This window comes from Danio rerio, chromosome 19 (assembly GCF_052040795.2).
Source record: "Danio rerio strain M-AB ecotype USA chromosome 19, GRCz13ab, whole genome shotgun sequence".
In the NCBI taxonomy this organism is placed as follows: Eukaryota; Metazoa; Chordata; class Actinopteri; order Cypriniformes; family Danionidae; genus Danio; species Danio rerio.
In genome coordinates, this window is record NC_141039.2 from 36,730,914 (window position 1) to 36,755,144 (window position 24,231).

Below are 24,231 nucleotides of genomic sequence, written 5' to 3' on the forward strand. Positions count from 1 at the left end.
CGACTGCCTTCCAACTTCTCATTATGATGTAAGACCTAATCGCATCTTACAACACAATCACCGCCACAGTTTTCAAACCCATCCACAAACATTATTATGTAACCCTGTGCTGGAATAGAGCTAATATGTCACATTAGTGACTGTATAACCCCATCAGTTCTCCTTCTCTTTCTCTGTTTGGCATGCCATTTGAAAACCTTAGTCATTTAAATTACATACAGTGACTTCCAAGGAAACGTTGAAAGCTTTTACAGAGGTGACATCCTCCTGACTGTGAATCGTCTTGACTCTTGTAGGTGTCGAACCGCCGAAGGATCGGACATTTGTGCGTCTGCAGCGTCGGCAAATTAACGTCCCGCTCTACAGCATCTTGTCTACCATCACGATCCTGGGCATGCTGATGGGTGGCGCTTTTCTCTTCTTCAACATCAAAAACCGCAACCACAGGTCAGAGATCAGCCACAATGTGACGGAAGGAGTTCATGAGTGAGATGGAAAAAAGTCTGTGACCACACTGAAAATCTGGGACCTTTAATTTAGAAATCAAATATAGGATTTATATATATATTTTTAGGTCAAATGAAAGTTATTATAGAAAAAAAATTATATATTTAAGATGCATCTTTATTTTTAATAATATTTTATTATATTTGGTACTATTTAAAGTGTGAGGTCAGTTGGATTCTTATTAGTTAGTTTGTTTGTTATTATTAGTTAGTATTAGTTTTGTTTTTCTAAAAATTCGTCTTTATCCACAAAGGTGCATTAGGTTGATCGAAAGGAACAGTAAACATTTATAATGTTACACAAGACAAGTTTAAATTTACTATATGAAGTTCTTTTGAGTGATTAAATAATAGAAGAAAATATCATTGTTTGAAAAAAGGTTTGTCTGGCAGCATTTTAGAGTAATTTCTAAATGGGTCATGTGACATTAAAGACCAAAGTAAGGGAACGATAAACATTTATTATGCTACACAAGATAAGATTTAATTTAATTTAATTTATTACATGAAGTTCTTTTGAGTGATTAAATAATAAAAGAAAATACCATTGTTTGAAAAAAGGTTTCTTTAGTAGCATTTTAGAGTAATTTCTAAATGGGTCATGTGACAAAGGAGATCTGAGTAATGGCCCGATAATGGCTGTAATCAGCTTTAAAATCACTGGAATAATTGTTGTTAAATATTGTTTTTATTTTGTACCCTAATTTGGAGTAGCAGTGCGACATGGCTGTTTATCTGCACTGCTGGGAGGCATGCATTGGCTCGAGTGCCTTAGTGTCCCACCAGTGACGATATACAACAATATCGCACTGCTGCGAGTGTGATATTGTGTTTATACAACAGTTGCCTGCAAAATCGTGTATACAAAAAAGAAAATCAAACATGGAGTCTTAAAAACCCTATTGAATGAGGAACTACTTTCTTCCGTCATTCATTCACATCTGCAGCTGACGGTCAAAACAGCAGAAAATGTCGCCCATTGACCAACGTCATTTTAAAGTAATGACAAAACAGGTGATTTTGCTAACATTTTAAGATTATAAGGCTGAACGGCATGAAATGCCATAAGTTTACAGAGATTTCCCAGTATTTCTCTTTTGCAATCAGGAAAGCAAAGCAAACACTACCAGATTACTTTGGTATAAATACAGCACTACAACATACAAAAAAAAGAGATCAACTTAGAATATCACTTACCTGTTTTAGAATGATTTGATCAGCTGTGGTTTGAAATTAACGCTGAGTTTTTCTCCCCTAAGGATTTATTATGCGATCTCTGTCACCACCGTTGTGGCGGATTGTCAATCATCTTTTCTCTTCTCAGTATTACAGACTGATGGCTGCAAACGCATTGTATCTCTGAAATTATAAATATTTAAAATAGGCACTATCCTAATAAAAAAAACTGCATAGTTGCAATCTAAACAACTACATTCCTCAAAAGTACATAATGTTGTCCAACAGCTGCAACATTTGTCAAACTGTAGTGAGTTTATTGATCTGCTGTCACTCTATGTGGGCGGAGTAATACACAAGGGGGAAGAGGCTGTACAAGTGCTGTTATTCGCACGGCTATCATCAGATTCGAGAAATATATATATATATATATATATATATATATATATATATATATATATATATATATATATATATATATTTAATATATTATATTATATTTATTTTTAATATATACAACTTTAAAAAAAAATTGACATCTTTTAAAATATTTACTGGCGTATGCTGTTACAAAATTTAAAGAAACGGTAAAAAATCAATCAGACAAAGTAGGACATATGTATAACAATAATGTAATTTTTACAGATATAGTACTGTGATACTTTTAGCAATGCATTAATATATTAGAAGTGATTAATGCACAAAATGTTACAGTAATAATAAAACCTACGATTGCAATAAGAAATGTTGTATGGAAAAATGAAAATTATGCAAGTAAAGCTATTTTCACTCTTGGTTTTAGACTTTTTTTCAATTCCACTCTGTCTGTATGTCACGGGTGTAGATGCACATTTAATTGCAGTTGTTAATAATAAATGAAATGTGAATTTTTAATGAATCAGCCATGTGCTTCCCTCCATCTGCAGGCTGATCAAAATGTCGAGTCCCTATATGAACAACCTGATCATTCTGGGTGGCATGCTGTCCTACGCCTCCATCTTCCTCTTCGGGCTGGACGGATCTTTTGTGTCAGACAAGGAGTTTGAAACCCTCTGCACTGTGAGTAATGTCTATAGCTTAGGCATTACACTTTTACTCTTTTAAAGTTTCTCAATTATGTTTACCGCCTAATTGTGAGCCCCGCTTTTTGAGCATAGACATAAAATTGAAGTACAACTTAAATGAATGCCATTCTTCAATGCTTTGGTGCAGAGATTTAGGCTTTTTCATTTTTTATTGTAAGGAAGACAGATGTCCTATTGTAGCTAGTTCAACAAGTTAAATAAAATTATTGTTATATGTATATACAAATAAATATATACTTTATTTCATTACACAAAACATATATTTTACAAAAAACGTTTTAATCCAAATTTGACAGAAAATCAAAGCTAAGTTTCCATTGGTGACCATACAAGAGCGCCCTCTATGTTTTGATATGAACAATAATTTTTCAAGCTTTGACAATATCTGTAAAGTAGACATCAAATTGTATAGTAGTATGGACAGTTTGATGGTATTTAATGTGTATTTAGCCTCTAAAAACATTTTTTTTTTACATTTAAAACGTGTATTGCCGTAGCAAAGTAATGCTTTACAACTTTGCAAAATGATTTACAATATCTGATGATTATTACTTTAAAAAATATACAATGCTCATCAAATTTATTAGATAACCATAGCCGCTTTAAATATATATATATATTATGTTTCAGTAAAGGTTAATTCACCAGTCCGTAAAAGCTTTACAGTCTCAGTAGTATTTCCACTGCTCAAATGTATTTAGTGTTGTTATCCATTCGTATTTACTATACAGCTTTACACGAAAAGGCAGAAAAAAATAGTAAGCCCTTTATTTGTTTATTTTTAGTCCTGATGCCCAATTACAGTTATTTAATTGCAGTCCTTAATAGAAAATGTAGTTTTAATGGTTTAATGCTTGATTAATTTCTGACTTCTGAGAGATGTTGAATATGCCGGTTCAAATTTGGGTATAAAATTGCTAATTCATAAAAACTCCAGATTGTTGTTTGCCTAATCAATTAACAATGAACAATTTTTAGATCTAAACTGTTTTCTCTTATAAAATGTGGTCTAATATATGTGTTAAGTAGTGCTTTATATGTACATTATGCACATGAATAATGAAGCATTAGGCCTTTTTTACTGGTAAATCACTGTTAAGGGAGCATGTGTAAAGAGGATCTTTTCAAAATACTGGTAAATCAGTTCTGGAAATGATCAGGTAGGAGAAGATATAACATCTCTGGTAAATTACTGCTATCATGTTGTGTGCGAACAAAGAACAGGAGAGTGCTGATGTACAAAGTCAGAGCTTTTTTCTTCTGTGTAAACATGCACTGGAAGAACATCTAACCATTAACTTGGATTTTACTGGTGTTTTGGTACTGATGTGCGAAGTAGAAAAATTAAAGGTAAATTTATTTTTTGTACAGCAGATTTGTGTATTATTTTCCAGCTAATTTATTTTAATAATTTACAGTGATAACCTTGTGAAATGGGCTTTGATAAGCAAACATATTTATGATAGTAATGAAGTTTTCATTTGAAACATATTTTAATTTAGGACTAATGTATTACACTGGTGTTTAGAGGCCTTATAGTATCATTTTAAAATATCATTATTTAGTCTATTGGATGTACATGAATAAGTTAACACTCAGAAAAACATATTGTTTTTATGTTTAATATATAATATAATATAATATAATATAATATAATATAATATAATATAATATAATATAATATAATATAATATAATATAATATAATATATTATAATATAATATACAGTATAATATACAGTATAACATTGCAAATTTGAAATCTGTTATTTAGGGCTGAGTTTCCCAACTCTGTTCCTGGAGGCTTACCAGCATTACACGTTTTCAAACTTCTCTTAATTAAACACGATGGAATTAAGTCATCAAAACATTAAAAGGACTCCAAAACCTAAAATGAATGGGTCAGATAAGAGAGACATCCAAAATATGTACTGTTGATGTGTCTCCAATAACAGGCTTAGCAAACACTGGCTTGGGCTATGTTTTGTTCTTTGTTTCAGTTACCCGTCTTTCCTATAACTACACATTACAAAGCCTCATATGGCCTCTCTAAACCAACATGTACAACCAATGCTAGATGAATGTATGCAACTAAACATATAACTATTAGAGATTAAGACAAGTTCCCCTGTGTCAGCTTCCCCTGAGAGAACCAGTTTAGCTCTCCTCCATTTCTGAATGTGAAAGCTGTTCACCTCTGCTACTCAGACTGTGTCCCCCACACTGAGTAAGCAGGATTGGATGTGTCTCGTCACGCCTCCACTGCCTGTTTGCATGTGACCATAATCCACCTTTTAATTACGAAGCTTTAGCTACTGCAGTAGCTCCAGTCTCAAGGGGAAGAAACTCACAAATGTGTTGAGCAAGGCACATGCTACCTGCCGGAGACGGGTAGGGTAAAATTGAGCAATTAATATTCATGGTTTAAATATGAATTATATATATATAATAATATATGTATTATTATATTTATTTTTGGGTCCTAAATAAAGTCAATCTGTTTTTGTTCTGAATATATCATTTATACCTATATTTATTAATTTTCTTTTCGGCTTAGTCCCTTTATTAATCAGTAAGTTATTCATTATATGAAATGTAATCATAAGCTTGGCAAGTTGTTTTAGAGAATTTGATGTTTCCCTACTCAGACAGAATGCCCAAGCATAGTCCGAGAGGCGTTTCAAAGTTGGCCAACAAGTGAAATGACTTGCCTTAAAGGGACTTTGGTAAAACATATGCTGGATAAGTTGGCGGTTCATTCCAGTGTGGTGATCCCAGATTAATAAAGGGACTAAGGTGAAAAGAAAATGAATGAATGAATCGTTAGGATGTTAAGAAAAGATTGTGTTAAATGTCCGACTTAAAATATATCAAAACCTAAATTTCTTTTTGTAACATGCATTGCCAAGAACTTCATTTTGATAATATTTTGAGGGATGTTTTTCTCTTTTTTGCGCCCTCAAATATTAGTATCTTGGCCAAATTTTGTCCTATCCTAACAAACCATGAATCAATGTTTTTTATCTTTCAGATTATGTAGAAATCCCATCACATTTGACCCTCATGACTGGTGTTGTGGTCCAGGGTCACATTTGCTTAAAATTGATTAGAAATTAGCCCAGCAGACACGCAATGTCATAAGACACTAAGGTTAGATTTAGGTCACTAGCATCTAAGGACCGTGTTATTTTGACGTCTAATAGCAGTGTGAAATTACATTGATGTTGGTTTTAGGTTGTGTGTGAAAGTGACCAAAATCCAACGTCAAGCCAACATCTTAAACCAACGTCAAATTGACGTCAAATACTGACATTTATTCGTCAGGTATGGAAACCAAAATCCAATGTCTGATAGACGTCATATTGGTAACGTTCACACAACGTCAAGCTTTAACATTATTAGACATTGATATTTGGTTGATTTTAAGTTGGACGTTGGACAAAAATGTCGGATTGACGCTGAGTTCTGACGTCAATCCAATTATCATTTTCAAACAAAATGCAACGTCCCCATGACCTTAGGGTACAATGTCAATCTGACGTCATGTTGATGTCTTGTGCCTGCTGAGTGTTTGAGGCCTTTTCGGTCATCACACAGTAAACATCTGTCATCTTCTCATCAGTGACATGCATCTAAACAGCCACTGGGTCAATTAAGACATTGATATTTTGTTGCTTTTAGGTTGTGTTGGAAAGTAACCAAAATGCAAAGTCTCTCTGATGTTGGAGATTGACGTGGGCCTGACGTTGGGTTCTGACATCAACACAATTTTCCAAACAAAATGCAATGTCCCACGACGTTGGGGTACAACATCAATCAGACGTCATGTTGATGTTCTGTGCCTGCTGGGAAATATAGATTTAGGTACAATTAAGCTTGTTTTACCATTAAAAAGAATCTGTCAATACAATGAACTGTAATTCCAATAATATTTTACCATTGTTTGTATATACCACAAGTTTATATACAGTAACACAGTGGTTCTCAAACTGTGGTACGTGTACCACTAGTGGTACGCAGGCTTCCTTCTAGTGGTACGCGGAGTAATAAAATATGTCATGTACATGCTACACACATTTCAAAACTGATCAAAAATGATGTATATAATATGTCATATATGACATATAGCCTATATTTCTGAGGTAATCTGCCACGTTTTTTTAACTGTGCTGAGTTGCAGCTGCTTTATTGGGCCTACTGCGCTACTGTATTTCAATACTGCTCATTTTGGTGGTACTTGGAGAGACCATTTTTTCTGAGGTGGTACTTGATGAAAAATGTTTGAGAACCACTGCAGTAACATATTATACACAAACTTTAGTTTTATGGTTTACAGCTGGAGGGGCGTCCGCTGCATAAAACATATGCTGGAAATGTTGGCAAAACATTCCGCTGTGGCGACCCCTGATGAATAAAGGGACTAAGCCAAAAAAATGAACGAATGAATGGTTTTATGGTTAAATTTAGTGACCATGCTCCAAGGTTATCACAATTCTGTCACAGGTCAAAAGTATTTGGTGAATTTAATTCACAACAGCACTTGACAGGTCACATCCAACAACATCAAAACTTTAAATCTTCTTTAAATCAACAAACAAGATATAGAAACAGCTCAGTGGTTCCTTAAACAAGCCAAAAACTCTTTATCATTTCCTCTGGGCTGGTAAGCCATTCTTATCATTGAGTCCTGCTTTGTACATTCTGAGATTTTTTTTTCCCCCCAGAGGAAAACACTATAAACAATACTAGATTTAGAGCGATGAAGGAGGACAAAAATGAAAAACCATGCCTCATCAACTTCACCACACTCTCTGGCACCCAATTTGTTTTCTGATCTTGGATATGGGATCATTATATTTCATGCTTTTGCGGCTGCTGTTTTTGTATTCTGTAGACTGTGTTGGGATTCAGTCTTGCTTTTTAGGTGAAATTTTGAGTGCATAAATGATATCAACTCTTGGTTTGTAGCAGCCTTGCTTCACTGTTTCACGTCTAATGTTTTTAGGTCCGTACATGGATCCTCATTGTGGGGTACACAACAGCGTTTGGTGCCATGTTTGCGAAGACCTGGAGAGTCCATGCCATCTTCAAGAATGTAAAGATGAAGAAGAAGGTGAGAACTACAGTATCATATCAGATACAGCACAACACATCGTTTATATCTTAAAAATAAACCTCGCAGATCAGCGTTACATGATTACTTGACTTAAATTTAAATAACTGATAATCACATTTTTTTTCCTACCACTTTTTAAGTTATGAATGTTCTAGGAATGTTCCCTGTTAGCTAGGACAGCTTTTGTTTGGTCAGAAGATTTGATGAGAAACTAAAGTATGAAAATCGATATATTTAGGCAGAAGATCAGATGATTATATCAGGTTTATATCCTCTAAATGTCAATTTTATCACTGTTTTTGGAAGTCACTAGCATATAGATATTCTTAAGGCTAACATACTGATACTAAAAAAAAAAAAAAACATATTTTTAATTTCATAAAACCTTTGATTAAAATTTTGGGGGGGAATTTTTTACTAATGGTCTAATCCAAATCAGTGATTTATGCTAAGCTAAAAGTGCACCCGCCAGACCCAGTGATCAACTGAATGAAAGTAGTCAAATTGAACTGTTTAAATGTAGTGGACATGTTAAATAAACCTATTCGCCCCCAAAATGGACTGTTTAATTTAGGGAGAAAAAAAAATTAGTTTCATTAAGATGTGACCTGTGAATACTCAAATAAAGTTCAAGTATATTTTTAAGTATTTTCTTAAACCAGCAAATCTCTGATCTCTTCTAGGGAACGGTGTCTTTTTGCTCTGTTAGGATCGCTCTTCACAGATGTGTGTGTAAAAAGGCATCACAGTGCTATAGGGAATAATGCAGTGGGTTTCTTTTGCACAAGTGCATACATGCAGCTCTTAAATGCAGCAGAATCATTCAAATGTCACTGACCTTCTTTAATGCGCTGTTTGTCTCGCTGCTCGGTGTGTGAATGTGGCGAGCGAAGCAGCTGATGTTGTGTGACAGTGCTGTAAAGGATGGCTGTAGCCGCAGCTTCAGTGCCCTGCTGGCCATCTTTATTTATAGAGTCCACAGCTCTGCTTCCACTGCTGCAGTCACAGAGCAGGAGAAATATACACACAAAACTCAGAGTCATAAACCACGCTGCAGGTAAACTAGAGAAAACTAGTCAAAACTTCAGGCGTTGATACAGTGCTACGGTATTTTAGCATTATTAATATATAGTAATTCAGTATTCATTAATGCTTTGATTTAGCCTTTATATGTATATGATCAGATGTATTATATTATCAAGTTTGGGCAGAAGAATAATGGTCATGCCCAACAGAGCTTGGTTTCTCTCTGGGGTTTTTTTCCTTTCACTTTATCAATTGGTGAAGTTTTTTTCCTCGCTAGTGTCGCCACTGACTTGCTCGAATCGAGACTTGTGGAGCTGCACATCGATGAATTTGCTCTTCAGTGTTTGGACTTTCATCAGTGAAAATTAAACCACACTGAACTGAACTAAAATGAACTTCAATTCTGAAATCTGGACTTTACTAGATCTATGTTAAGCTGCTTTGCCACAACCTATATTGTCTATATATATATATATATATATATATAAACATGAATTGAATTGTCAGTTGAAAAATCTTAGGCTTTTTAAATTCTCATAATAATAAAATTGAATTAATAACTTTATTTATTAGTTTTGTTTATATTTTGAATGAGCTATTATTTAATATTTTCTGTTTAAAATTGCATTTTATTACTCTAATTAGTTTTTTTCAGATTGTATTTTTGTTTTAATATTTTGTTACAATTTTTATCATTAATATTTAATTATACTATTTATTTTATTGTTATTATTTTAATGTGCTTGTATTTTTATGTTGTCTCGATTTAGGGTCATTTTATGTAATTTTTAATATTGATATTTAGGTTTTAGTTAGTGAAAAATAAAATAAAATGATACATATATGTATCATTGTATTTTATTTTTAGTTCAAGTAATTTAGATTATTAGTCTAATATTCTGAGTTTATATTATCTTTAATAGTATTAGTTAACAATAACAACATTGTACAAATACCACAGTATTTTATCCACAACAATATTATGAAAAGTATATTTTTATTCATTCATTCATTTTCTTTCAGCTAAGCCCCTTAATCAATCTAGGGTCACCACAGCCGAATGAACCACCAACTTATCTAGCATATGTTTTACGCAGTGGATGCCCTTCCAGCTACAACCCATCACTGGGAAACATCCATACACACTCATTCACACTCATACACTACGGTCAATTTTAGTATACCCAATTCACCTGTACCACATGTCTGTGGACTTGTGGGGGAAACCGGAGCACCTGAAGGAAACCCACGCAAACACCAGGAGAACATGCAAACTCCACACAGAATTGCAAACTGGCCCAGCTGGGGCTCGAACCAGCGACTTTCTTGTTGTGAGGCGATCGTGCTACAACCTGCGTCTCCGCGTCACCATACCTTTTTTTAAATAGCACTAATACAATGGAAGTAAATCAAAGAAAATTATTTACATGGTTAAGTGTGAAGGCTGTTTTAAGTAGATGATATTTGCTATACTCATAAGTCATTTCTAGGATTAGTATGCAATTATATTAGAGCATACGTCTTGAAGTTTTACTTGTTAGGCTGGGTTTTGATTTGATGCTATTTAAATTGAGTAATTAATTAATATCTCCTTTTTAAATGAAAATCCACTTATACCGTTAAACCAAAATTTCAGTTCTGTAATTTAAATTTATATTACTGCTGTGAATTTTTTAACCTCATTTTTTAACCTTTAACACCTTTAAGCTTTAAAGCAATGGTCCCCAACCCCTAGGCCACAGACCGGTACTGGTTTGTGGATCAGTTGGTACCAGGCTGCACAAGAAATAATGAATTGTTTTCATTTTATTTATTATCAGAGTCTAAACAAACTTTTATTTTGAAAAATGACCGTATTCTCTTGGTTACATTTCGGTCACTTGAGCGCCAAAATTTCACTTGAGCTAGTAAAATGAGTAAGAAACGGACGTGTTTGGAAAGTTTCTTTAAAAAGGAATAAAGGCCCAGTGAAGGACCCATGAACTGCCAAGGAAATGCCAAGGGTGAATCCAGCATGTTTGTGTGTGCAAGAAGAAGATCACCTGCTGGAGATTCGCTAATAACAGTGGTCGTTCACATATCGCGTCTTTTCCGCACACATGTTCATTATTTTCAATGGATGGCTTGCGAGGGGCAAATTAGGATTGATGCTTGCAAGTTGTCCGACGAGCTTTCGCCTTCCAAGCACACCTATTTGAAAACATGTTCAGAATGCCGCGAGGACACCTGGACTTTCGTGTCAAGAACTGAGCTTCATGTTTAGTATGGAATATAATTATTTCAGTAGACTAATTATCTCAGACAAACACAGCAGTGGTTTCTCCATGAATAAAACTTGTATCAGAGTTGCAGCAATGTTTTGTCAGCTTGTCATACTCTGAGAAAACGGTTGATGGTCGCCTAGCAATCTACGTAAAAGCTTCGCACATCCCCTTCCTTGCCAGGCCACGAAAAATTGTCAAGCGTTGACCTCTGCTTTAAAATACTAAGTCAAATTTCTGTTTTGATTGCTTAACACTGCAAATGGCCAAGCACATTGGATTGTACAACATCAAAATTTCTCCTTTTTTTCTTTAGATTTGAATCGCAACTAAAATAATAGATTTTTTCCTGAATACAGAATTCCAAACAATGATTCAGAAAACAGAATACGATGTAATGCCAGTTTCTTCTCTCCAGTTGCACTTTCACACTCAATTAGCAGTTCTTAACTGGACCACTACATATAAATAAATTCAGAGACAGGTAATGCCCAGACTCCGGGCTTTAATTCCCTCTGGCGCTTCAGTGTGCAGGAAGCTGGCAGTGAGCTGACTCCCGCTCCACACAGTGATGGACTGCTGGGCTTTGGCACTCGAAAGCGATGGCTGCTGTCAGGACTGTGTTTTGTGAGTGTGCATGTGGGTGTGCCATCTCTTTATCAAGCTGAGAAGCAGTGACTCGGCGGACAGGCCGTCGCAAATCAGCCGCCGTTCGATGCTGGTCCACCGGTCTGAGGGGTCTGTTACAGTCTCTCTGTGCCTCGGGGCCAAGCGAGGGCTGTGTCAATCACCTCTGCCAGATTTAAATCTGAGCTCTAGGAAAAGAGAAAGATAGAGCGGGAAAAAAAACTCAAACACACATGTACATGCATTGCACATACTGATGTTTGCTTTAGTTGCCTAGGTTATGGTTGAATTTAGGTGTGTTTATCTTATTTTAACAGGATTGTTCACATTTATGACATTTTCATATAGTTTACCCCTTGAGGTGTTTTTAATAGGGGGTTTTAACATAAATTTGGGGGGCTCGTACGGGATAACCATAACTTTTGTTGGACAATTATTGTTTAAATATTAGTTTTTCTTTATCAGTTTCATATTATTCCACTTGATCTCATTTTATGAGTTAATAACCTTTTTAACAATGTGTTTTTTATAGGGGGTTGTAACAAAAATGGGGGCTCGTCCGGGATAACTATAACCCTTTTTCGACAATTAATATTTATATCTAAGTTTTTATTTATCAGTTTTATATACTTTAGTTTGACCTCATTTTATTAGTTTATGACCTGGTTTATAATGTGTTTTTAGTAGGGGATTGTAAAAAATCAGGGGCTTGCTCAGGATAAGTATAACTCTTGTTGGGCAATCATTGTTTATATCTTGTTTTTGTTTTTTTTTGTCAGTTTCATATTATTTCATTTGACCTCATTTTATGAGTTTATGACCTATTTAATGTTTTTTACCCCATGATGTGTTTTAAATAGGGGTTGTAACATAAATTGGGGGGCTCGTCCGGGATAACTCTTATACATTTTTCATTTATTAGTTATGAGTTGATTTAATTTTACTTTGGTGTATGAGTTTATAGGGCGCAGTGGGTAGCACAATCGCATCACAGCTAATAGGTCGCTTGTTCGAGCCTCGGCTGGGTCAGTTTGCATTTCTGTATGGAGTTTGCATGTTGTCCCTGTGGGTTTTCTCCGGAAGCTCCGGTTTCTCCCACAAGTCCAAAGACATGTGGTAAGCTAAATTGTTCATAGTGTATGTGTGGGAATAAGTGCGTATGGATGTTTCCCAGTGATGAGTTGCAGCTGGAAGGGCATCTGCTGCGTAAAGCTGGATGACCCCAGATTAATAAAAGAAAATGAATGAATGAATGAATAAATAAATGAATGAATGAATGAGTTTATGATCTTTATGTCAGTTATTTCTTTTGATGAGTTTTTAATAGAGGATTACAACAGAAATTTGGGAGCTCATCGGGATAACTTTAACTTTGTATTGTTGAGCAAATAATCATTATAGGTATTAAGTTATTTTTTATTTAAGATTTTCAGATTATCTAATTTTAGATAATTTTTTCAGTTACATAATAGTTTTATGTTGTTTACCAATTGTTGTGTTTTAATAGGGGTTGCAGCATAAATTGGGGGATAGTGTTAAGTCCATTTCATTGGGCAAATAATTTTCATAAGGTTTATTTAGTTTTACTTTTGTTTACGTGTTCATGATCTTTTATGTTAGTTATCCCAGTTAATATGTATTTAATAGCTGATTCTCCAGAATGTCTTTATTTACATTTTTTTCTATTAAGCAAGTACTGTTTTTATCTATTAGGTTTTTAATCATTTGCATTAGTTAATCTTAGTTTGTTTAATTTTACTTAAGTATTTCTAGGTAATATATCATTTCTACAATATTTTATACCATCATTTTAGGGTAATTCATCCCGAGCCTTTTAAAAAACTGTTAGTCTGATTCCACTTTTTTATCTAAATATATATGGTCAATAAGCTTAAATATTCATTATTGTATGACATACAACTACATACACACCTGTGTACTGCATCATGCATCATTCAGAGTCCCTGACTGTATTATGGAACATACAGTGTCACAAATAGATGGCATTAAGAGATGTGTGCATCTGTAAATGCAATCCGACACAGGCACATGATGGCCTGCATAAGTTAGACTGAGCACAAACACAATCTGACACTAATGCACCACATGCTCTTGTAGACCTGCAGCAACAATCTTGTATAAGCAGTGAGCAATTTGAACTGTGAATACAAAAGCTTAAATAGAGCTATAGGGTATGAAATCCAAGATCATGATTAATTAACAGCAGTAATAGTGACGTGTCATTTTTCCCAGTTTGATGTGCATAGATGTCAATAATTATTTTGTGTTAGTTTAGACAAATGTGGAAATCTGTCATTTACACTTTCCAGTGTTATCTCAGACCTGTATGGCATTCTGCAGGAAAAATTTAATAGACATGATGGGCTCTATTTTAATGATATAGGCGCAAAGTCTAAAGTGCATGGCGCAAAAGCATGAAGGGCATATCTGAATCCACTTTTGCTATTTTAAAGATGGAAAAAATATGCTTTGCGCTACAGCACATGATGTAGCAGATTTGTGCTTATGAGTTATGGTTGTGTTTTGAGCATAATGTGCATTAAAACCAATCAAAGTCTCCTCTCCCATTTCCTTTAAGAGTCAGTTGCAACGCTATGGCACTTTTGCTATTTACATGTCAGACTTTGTAAGTGGAAAAACTGAATGCTTTACTAGCAAGAAAACAGTTAAACGGAGCATCTGAAGTGTAAGGATAAAGATTGAGCCTCCTCTATTTGGCCTCTTTACTTTCTCTTTACTTTATTTTTACTCTTTACTCCTTTACTTTCGGGGATAAGGAAATGCACTCCACTGAAGACATCCATTAGCCTACATATTTTATTTTGTTCTTGAAGCGCAAAGATTTGTTTTTTAAGACTATTTCAATATTCAGTTCTAATTTCCAGCAAACAAATTTAAACAATAATAACTAAGTGTGGTAAAAAAAACTGAGCTATATCCAAACACACGCCTTATTCTTATGCCCCATATGGTGATGCATACATCTCCAAAACCCAGCAGGTGGATACATCTAAACTTGTTTTTATTAAAACAAATATATGCATATAATAAATTATATTGCTATTAATAGTAACATTATACCAATTCAAATTGTCATTAATAAACTGAAAAAAGCTCCCCCACATGAAGAAGGCATGGAGGTAGTGGTTTATATATTTATGTAGAAAATAATCCTTTTTGTAACATTTTACTCCTTTATTTTTTCAAATGTAAAGTCATTTGTGTATTGCTGTACATCCTGTGTGTATTAAGGAATGTGTACATATCTTGGACCTGCAAAGGCTCTCAACTAACGCGCTCTGCACTGAACTTTAGACCAGCTTTCAGTTGGTCAGTGGTGCAGCCTATTTCAGTTCCTCAAAAAAGCAAAGCACCATCAATGTTTCCTAACACCTCTATTTTAGACCAGAACACCCATAAGTCCACAAAGTGGTGCAAATTAATTTGCTATTTAAACGTTTCGCAAACGTGAAAATTAGGGTTGCGCTGGTCTGAAAATGGCAACAAATCTTCCGCCTTTTGGAGTAACTGTTATCTGTCGTGTCAACTTAAGTATTAGCTAATAATTTTTGGGAACTGTTTGGAAAGTTATTTTTACATCTTTATATTAGGTCATCTATTTTTCCTCATAGAGTTTATTTACGGTAATAAATCTTTACAATAACAGCAAATTGGCTATTTTGCTCTTGAAAGACACTAGATTCAGTGTTTCATGTCCACATAAGGCATCATCCATTGCATGATTCATTTTATTTTACCCTTAGGAACTATTTGTATCTGTAAATTGTAAAGGGAGGGATTTTTATGGCTGATGGTTGTTTTTGATCCATCATCAGCTTCCATTTGCAGAGATAAAAGAGATTTTGTACAATGAAGTTTAGCGGCCATTTGGCCAAGCAGTTCTCCTAATGCATCTTGTCATATCATGATCTTGTGCTATTTCAAATGTCTGACCATTTAATGAAACCATCAACCTCTGTTTGACTGAAGATAAAGAGCATCCGCTCTGATAGGGTTCTGCTTTTAGCTCAGTGCTCACATAGTAACCCACCACTGCCTTGATCCTTATGATGCAAGATTTTGGCTGTTGGTAAGCCATCGGATCAAAACAAGTTAGCGTTTCTATTCGGAATCATGGAAGAATTTGTTCGTTCCCTCTGTTTGCTTTCTCTAGTATACACACAGGCCTCCTCGCGGTGACCTTTCCTTTGATTTGGGTTATGTTTAGGTCAACCACTGTTAAATAGAAGAAAAGAGGAAAAGATCAGACAGGAGCAGTGCTTTCATCCACAAAGGTTCAAAATGCGAGAGGAGATCATTGAGCCAATGCCCCATTGATGGTTCCTGTCCATCTCTGTCTTTTTCTCATCCCCTTAATCACCTCGTCCATTACTTTTCTCTCTTTTTCCCCTTCCAGATTATCAAGGACCAGAAGCTCTTTATCATCGTGGGAGGGATGTTGCTGATTGATTTGTGCATCCTCATATGCTGGCAGATCGTGGATCCCCTGAAGAGAACTGTGGAAGAGTACAGCTTGGAGGCGAGTCTGATTGCTTATTATTAATGTTGTATGTAACGATTCAGCAGAATCCCTCGACCGGGTTGTAATGGTTAATCAATTCCAACTAAATCATAGTCACAGGGAGTTGGGATCATCGGGGAACATGCAGTGGCCAAGTTTTATTACCATCTGGGTTATTTTTGGGATCAGGAAATGAGACGTTCTGACCCGCCCCTACATCCACGGTGGTTGAAGACGTAGGCCAGCTGGAATGTGGCACATTGGCACAATTGCTTGGAAAAAAAAGACATTTGGACGAGTCTGTACCGTGCTGTCACGCAGAGGGGGACGCATGTGATTGAGCAGGGTTTCAAAATAGGCTGGACATTTTGAACGTCTGCTTGCTTTAGTCATGTGCGTTTGGTCATGTGCGTTCATGGATGCTGTTGCTAATGATTGGTGGTGTTTAGCTAGAAGCAAAGATAAAACAGACTTCATTGTGTTCATTGCAGCTGGATAGTTACCTTAACATTCTATTGATTTGTGTTTAAAAACATAAATGGATAGTTCACACAAAAATGCTTATTCTATCATCAGATGTGACAGAATTAATCTGTGACAGTCATGTTCATGTTGTTCCAAACTCACTATTATGATTTCTATTAGGGCTGCACGATATTTTAGTTTTCTGCGATATATTTTGGCATATGAATACAATTTTGGCAGATGACTTGAATAGCTTTATTTGGAATGAAATCATTCATTTAGATTGATTGGAATAATCCTACAGCGAAGTGAATCAAACGAATTGCAAGCATAAACAAATAAATAAATTTAAGTAGTCAGATATTCAGGTACAGTAATATGATACGACAGTATCACGATATTTTTGCCCCTGATACTAATAATGCTGATGACAATAATGATAGATCAGAAAACCATTCACAATACATCATGATATTAGTAAATGAAAGGGAAAAATGCATCACAAAGTTACAGTATAAGATGTATTACTTTTATAAACAGCACATATATTTTGTGAAATTGCAACATTGATGTGTTTTTGATCCCCCATTACAAGAAGCGCCACCTCATGTCCTGGGGTAAACAGCTGTGCAAGGCTGATGAATGAATTCAGTTCTTTTGTACTTTTAAATGAATATTGGTACTTAGCTACATCGATAATGTATCGCAGGGGCAGAATTATTACAGTGAATTGGAATTACGGGAGATGGGTAGAAGTGTTAGCAGGTATGCTCACACATGCACTCTGCACTCTGACTACTACAAAATTGTTCAAAAGCTGTGGTGGGTATTTCTCTATTTCTATTTCTCTATCTGTCGCGATGAATGCAGTTGATTAATCGCAACAGACATCGGTCTGTCATCGGTCCAATCAGCACAGATTAGCATCAAGCTAAGGAGGGATTTGGGAACAAATGAATCGCTGAACGAATCACATGGGAGTCGCTGGGATAATTAAGTAAAAATAAATGCACATTATAAGACAATGAAATGTTTTTTTGACTTGCATGTAAATCAGCCAGTTGTTGGAGACCCCAAAACCAAAATATGACCCTTTTAATGCATAATAGTGGCTCTTTAAGTTAACAATTGTATTTACCATTTTAAGTGGACTGAACATAAACTATTTAGTTGTCGCAAAAAAACTTAAGATTTGTATTGTTTCAACTCATTTTAAATAAGTAGTTTAAACAAGCAGCAAAACTAATTTCTATTATGGATATTTTATAAGGAAAGTGCAGCAAATCATACTTGGAGCAATGCATTTTTAGGTTTTGCAGAAATGCTGCAGGAGTCATGTGTTTCCGATGGGCCTGGTTGTGAATCCAAATTTGTCACCAAAACAGAAGATTCAAAAAGGTTAACTATATAAATAAATTTACTTAGTCCTGTCCTTCTAAACCCTCACAACATATTTGTAATGAAACTTGAGAGATTTCTGTTCCTCTATTAAAATTCAAGTAATCAAAAAAACCTTAAAAAAAAAAGTTAATGACGTACTATAATTTTTGGGGAACTGTCACTTTAAGGCATGTTTTCAGAATTCAGCTTTCGATTTTTGTCTGTCTATTCTCGAGGTGTATAATCCCTGTACTTAGTGTGTTAGAGAGTGAAAGGTCTGGCGACTAACAGGCGATGTGGTTGAGTGGACTTTGCCGTCGCAGCGATGGAATCATGGCCGCCATCTCTCAGGAGAACTCTCAGCAGGAGATTAGCGCAGATTGATTGGTGCTAGGAAAAGGCCCATTAACTTTTCCATCACTCTAGGGTGTTTAGACAAGCTCTTTTCTTCCTTCATCCTCTTTCCTGTCTTCTACTGTACATGTAGTTTATTTCAGACCATATAAGCATTTTGAAGAGGGTTGGGAATGGACCATGCATTTTTTTTTGTTCTTGAAGCAAGCAACTTAAAGGGAAAGTTTACCTAAAAATAAAAGGAAATTTGCTTTTAATTTACTCAGTCAATTTGCTTTTATTAAAGGTGTAGGTGATTTGTTTTTAGTAGAATATTAAAGTTCATTTCTAGCTGAAATTGTAAGTATTTAACACCAGTTTGAGAGCCAAAATTAGTAAAGCCAAGTTTTTTTAGGAAAGTAAATCTGGCTCATTCTGAAATGTAGCCCTCTATACATTTCTGGATATCACGAACTATGAAGTCAGAAGTACGTGTGGCTGCATTTCATCTTTAAAACAAATGCTATGGGGTGGTATGACGCCGTTTCTTTTTGCGCTTACTAGCTGACCACTTATCTTCGTATGGACGGCTTTCCGGTTATTACCAATACCTGCCAACATTTGTCTCTGACAATCTGGGAGACCAGGGGTGGGGGGCAAGGGCAGTAGTGGTGAGGATGTGATTGGCGACCCGAGGTTGTTATACAGTAGACTGTACCAAGGGGATGAAATTACGGGAGTTTTCTGGGAGAAATAACAAAACAGGAGGGTGGCAGAAGATGGGTCTGAAATATGGGAGATTCCCGGGAAAAACAGAAGTGTTGGCAGGTATGTTGTTACCAGCTTGTCCAGTGGATTGCTGCATCCGTTGGCAGACTTGAGACGCAGAGAGAAGTTGACCATGACAAAGGGTTCGAGTCAAGTAGAGAATGATTCCAGAAAGCAGGTGAAACTAAAACAAAAGCCAAAAAATAAAATAAACAAGCAAATATTGGGGTGAAAATGTGGCAAAATCTGAAGACGGGGTAAAAATTGGGCGGCCACGAGGGCTATTCTTTTTCTGGATTGCTTTTGACAACACTGTCAGTTGTGTTTAGGGAAGGGGGTGATTGGGTCGATTGGTGCTTTTGAAAACTATCCGTGGGGTTACGAAAGGAGGGTGAGACAGTCAATCGGTTAGTCAGTCATTCAGTCAGTCGACAGTGGCCTTGGATTTACGTAAGAAGAACAGACACGAATGGCACTCACGAGAGAAATTTAAGATCTCAAAAAAAGTACACAGTGCCCTCTGGTGGATTCGCAAAAACAAAAACTGCAAAACGCATACCTTCTGGGATGTATTTTATGCTCTCCAGAAATGTATATAGGGATACGTTTTCAGAATGAGCCTGGGTTGCAATACATTGAATCTGTGAAACAATATGAACAAAATCCTTACAAAGATGTCCAGTTCTTTTCTTCAGATTGGTTCTTTTGGTCAGTTTGTTTCAACGAACTGATTCAAACGACTAATTCACAGCAGATTTTCATTCAAAGGGAATAGCTAATTTTATAGCAAGCTTAATAAAGAATTATTAATTTTCACTGAGATTTGTTTGTCTGATGCCAGTACTTGATAGCGCCCACTGTGACAAATTTGAGCAGTTTGAATGATTTTTTACCTCATATTGTTGGCTTGGGTAAACACGGCTATTAGTTAGCAAAACAGCAATTTAGTGACCTCTAATCTGTGTCACTGTGAGCAGAACTTTAGGGCTGATGTGATTTTGAAGATTTGATGCATAACTTTTGCCTCTGGAATAAGCCACAGTTGACTGCTGTAGGACACAGAGTGTGTGTTTGTTTAAAATTAAGTGACAATTGCAGTGGACAGTCTGTCAGGAATGAGAAATAAAAGAATGTAAACAGATGGGAGCACAATGGACAGCGTTGATGTGAGCTGTAAACTTATTTCTGTTTTAGAGACTGCTCTGCTGAAAACCAGCTCCTTTTCTGCGTCAGCTGATCCAGATTAAAAACTCAGACTTTGCAGACATTTGTGCAAAGTAAAAAAAAAAAAAAAAAAACTGGGCCATATGTGCTGCATAGAGCACTGCCATTATGACAAAGAAGAACATGCAGAAGATTTTTAAAGTTTTATAGCCGTTATTTATTAAAATATATGAGCTGTGCCTCGCAGTGTGACACACTTTACTTCCTACAGAGCTATTTTAAACTACAAGCATTTTGCTTGGGAAACACATTCCTAGTTGCTTAAATCAGCATGCACAATGCTAGCATATTGGTTTAACTAGCATAAAGCTTTAATTTAAGTACCAATCCTCACTTTTAACTAGTGGCTTGCACTACCTGACAAAAGTCTAGTTGTCTATCCAAGTTTTAGGAACAGAAAATAATAACTTGACTTTTAGTTGATCATTTGGTATCAGAAGTGGCTTATATGAAAGGCGAAGGCCTCTAGATTACACTTATTTTAGCAAATAAAATATGATCAGGCCTTAATTTTTTAATTATTTAATTAGGACAGCAAGGTAACTTTGCTTAGACAAAAGTCTAGTCACTTAACAGAAATAATGTACAGATATAAAGTCATGGTGCAGTGGAAGAATAATTAATATTGTGTATGACTCCCATGAGCTTGGAGGATTGCATCCATACATCTCTGCAATGACTTATTAATAGTCACCTGGTATGGCAAAGAAAGCGTTCTTGCAGGAGTTCATCAAGATTCTTTAGATTCATCTTTATTGCCTCCTCCTTCAGCTTACCGCAGACATGCTCAATAATGTTCATGTCTGTTGACTGGGCTGGGCAGTCCTGGAGCACCTTGACCTTCTTTGCTTTTAGGGACTTTGATGTGGAGGCTGAAGTATGAGGAGCGCTATCCTGCTAAAGATTTTGCCCTCTCCTGTAGTTTGTAATGCAATGGGCAGCCCAAATGTCCTGATACCTCAAGCTGTTGATGTTGCCATCCACTCTGCAGATCTCTCCCACACCCCCATACTGAATGCAACCCCATACCATGATTTTTCCTTCACCAAACTTGACTGATATCTGTGAGAATCTTGGGTCCATGCGGGTTCCAATAGGTCTTCTGCAGTATTTGTGATGATTGGGATGCAGTTCAACAGATGATTCATTAGAAAAAAATTACCTTCTGCCACTTTTCCAAATCATCAACTAGAAGTCAAGTTATTATTTGTTGCTCTTACAACTGGGATCCATGAAAAGACTTTTGTCAGGTAGTGTATTATTAAGATATTGGCTCTTTATTAGTACTTATAAAGTACATAATCGTCCTGATCTTATTCCACATTCCTAATCCTACCTAATACTTAAGCCTAACTACTACCCTAATAACTATTAATGAACAACAAATTAGGTGTTTATTGATTTAAAGCACATAGTTTAAGGGATAGTTCACACAAAAATGAAAACTTTGTCATCAATTATTCACCCTTTTGCTTGTTCAAAACCTAATTACCACAAAAGGAGATATTTTGAAAAATGCTGGTTGCTGGGATTCATTGACATCCATATAATTTTCCTACCAACCAGCATTCTTCAAAATACATTATTTTATAATCAACAGAATAAAGAAACTCGGTCACACTTTACAATAAGGTTCATTAGTTAATGTTAATTAATGCATTTACTAACATGAACAAACAATAAACAACATTTACCACTGTATTTGTTCATGTTAGTTAACGTTAGTTAATGAAAATACAGTAGTTCATTGTTAGTTCATGTTAACATGTTAGTGCATTAACTAATGTTAACAAGCATGGACTTGGATGTTAATAATGAGTTAGTAAATGTTTAATTATGATTAATAAATGCTGTACATGTGTTGTTCATGATTAATTCATGTTGGTAAATGCATTAACTAATGAACCTTATTGTAAAGTGTTACCAGAAACTCATAAAAGTTTAAACCTACATGAGAGATAGATATTTTGTAATTTTGTAACTCTGCACCACTTCAGTACATCAACCAATTAAGTATGATCAATTTAAATTTCAGTGTTCCCTGTAAAGTGTCACTGTGTCAACTGGTACAAAAAAAAATCAACAGTTAATTTGTGATTTATGAGCATTTTCTATCTATTGATGCTTTGGAGTTGCATTAAGGGTTCTTGAGCTCTACTCTAACAAGTTCTAGTGTAGTTTTTTCATTGGTAATAAGATTAATAACAATATCTCTTTTAGTTTCTTTGTATTAAGTTTATGTATTTTATTAGTGATCAAATAGATGCAGTCATTTGTTTTAAAAAGTTAAAGGGGCACAATATTGGTCAACTATTAAGAAAGATCATTTGAGCTTTGACCAAAGCGTAAATGTCTTGCCAAACAAATGGTTTCTCCTTGTGGATATTGGCAGGTGTTTTTGAATGGTGTGAGAGTGAGAGCATAATGTATATCCTGAGTGTTTCTCTGATGAAGGACAAACTGTGGAGGGGCTGATTAGCATTCAGAAGGTTCTCCTGCAACACTCACCGCTGCAGCAAGCGCAGGCTGCCTGCACACACTATTGCAGTGTGGCATCACCATGGCAACAGTCGAGGTTTCTGACACCCATAAACCAGCGCTGTCACTGCTGATCCCCAAGACGAAAAAAAAAAAAAAACGCAGGGGAAAGCTTTGGACAGCGGCTGTAATGACAGCTACCTGGAGAAACACACTCATGATGACATGCAAAATATGTAGAATTGTTGTACTGTGACCTCCACTAATATTGGCACCCTTGATAAACATGAGCAAAAAAGGCTGTGAGGACAATATCCTTATTGTTTTACCCTTTCGATCGTTTGCTTAGAATATTAACAACAACAAAATTTGATATCAAACATTTGAAAACATTCATCCACTCATTCTTTTTCTTGTCGGCTTAGTCCCTTTATTACTCCAGGGTCGCCATAGCGGAATAAACCGCCAACTTATCCAGGACTATTTTACGCAGTGGATGCCCTTACAGCCACAACCCATCTCTGGGAAACATCCGCACACACACACTCATACACTACAGACAATTTAGCCTACCCAATTCACCTCTACCACATGTCTTTGGACTGTGAGGGGAAACCGGAGCACCCAGAGGAAACCCACGTGAATGCAGGGAGAACATGCAATCTCCATACAGAAACACCAACTGAGCCGAGGTTCAGTGAAGGTTGCTGTGAAGCGACAGCACTACCTACTGCGCCACTGCATCATCCCAATTGAAAACATCTTAATAAATTTATGTGTAGAACGGTTATTAAGCAAAATATTTTAAAATATATTTACATTGATATTTTACAAATCTCGCTCAGTCGTATATCACAATAGCCTAGGTAAGACCAAAAAACAGAGTTGTTATTTGTTGCAAAAGGTTGTTGATCTTAACTATATGGGAAGTGGTGATAATGAAAAAGCAAAAACACTAAAATTGCCTGTAAATATTTTAAAAAGAAATATCTTGAGGTTAAAAGTAGCTCTCAACTCTGAGATTTAGGAGAAAATCTTAAAAATAATCAGTCCACACTGATAAAGCATTTTAGCACTGAATCTATCTCCTTAATTAGTGAAACGTTAGCAGACCCAACCACAGACTGTCCTAAAATGGTTGGTACCTGAAATCTGGGAAGAAAATATGTTTGCCACACGGCACACAATTAAACACAATGGGATCCAGAACTTTTAGCTCTGGGGCACCCTGATTATTGGACTCG

At 35.7% G+C, this 24,231-nt stretch overlaps 1 protein-coding gene across 3 annotated transcripts in view; it reads left to right on the plus strand.

Annotated features, from left to right (window-relative positions):
* gabbr2 (gamma-aminobutyric acid (GABA) B receptor, 2) overlaps window positions 1-24,231 on the plus strand; it is a 378,463-nt gene that overhangs the window by 290,627 nt on the left and 63,605 nt on the right. For all 3 annotated transcript variants that reach the window (XM_087294608.1, XM_087294607.1, NM_001144043.1), the window contains exons 10-13: window positions 297-447; window positions 2,609-2,741; window positions 7,772-7,879; window positions 16,235-16,357. In XM_087294608.1, the coding sequence (XP_087150734.1) occupies window positions 297-447; window positions 2,609-2,741; window positions 7,772-7,879; window positions 16,235-16,357 (515 nt within the window). The remainder of the gene's footprint in view (window positions 1-296; window positions 448-2,608; window positions 2,742-7,771; window positions 7,880-16,234; window positions 16,358-24,231) is intronic.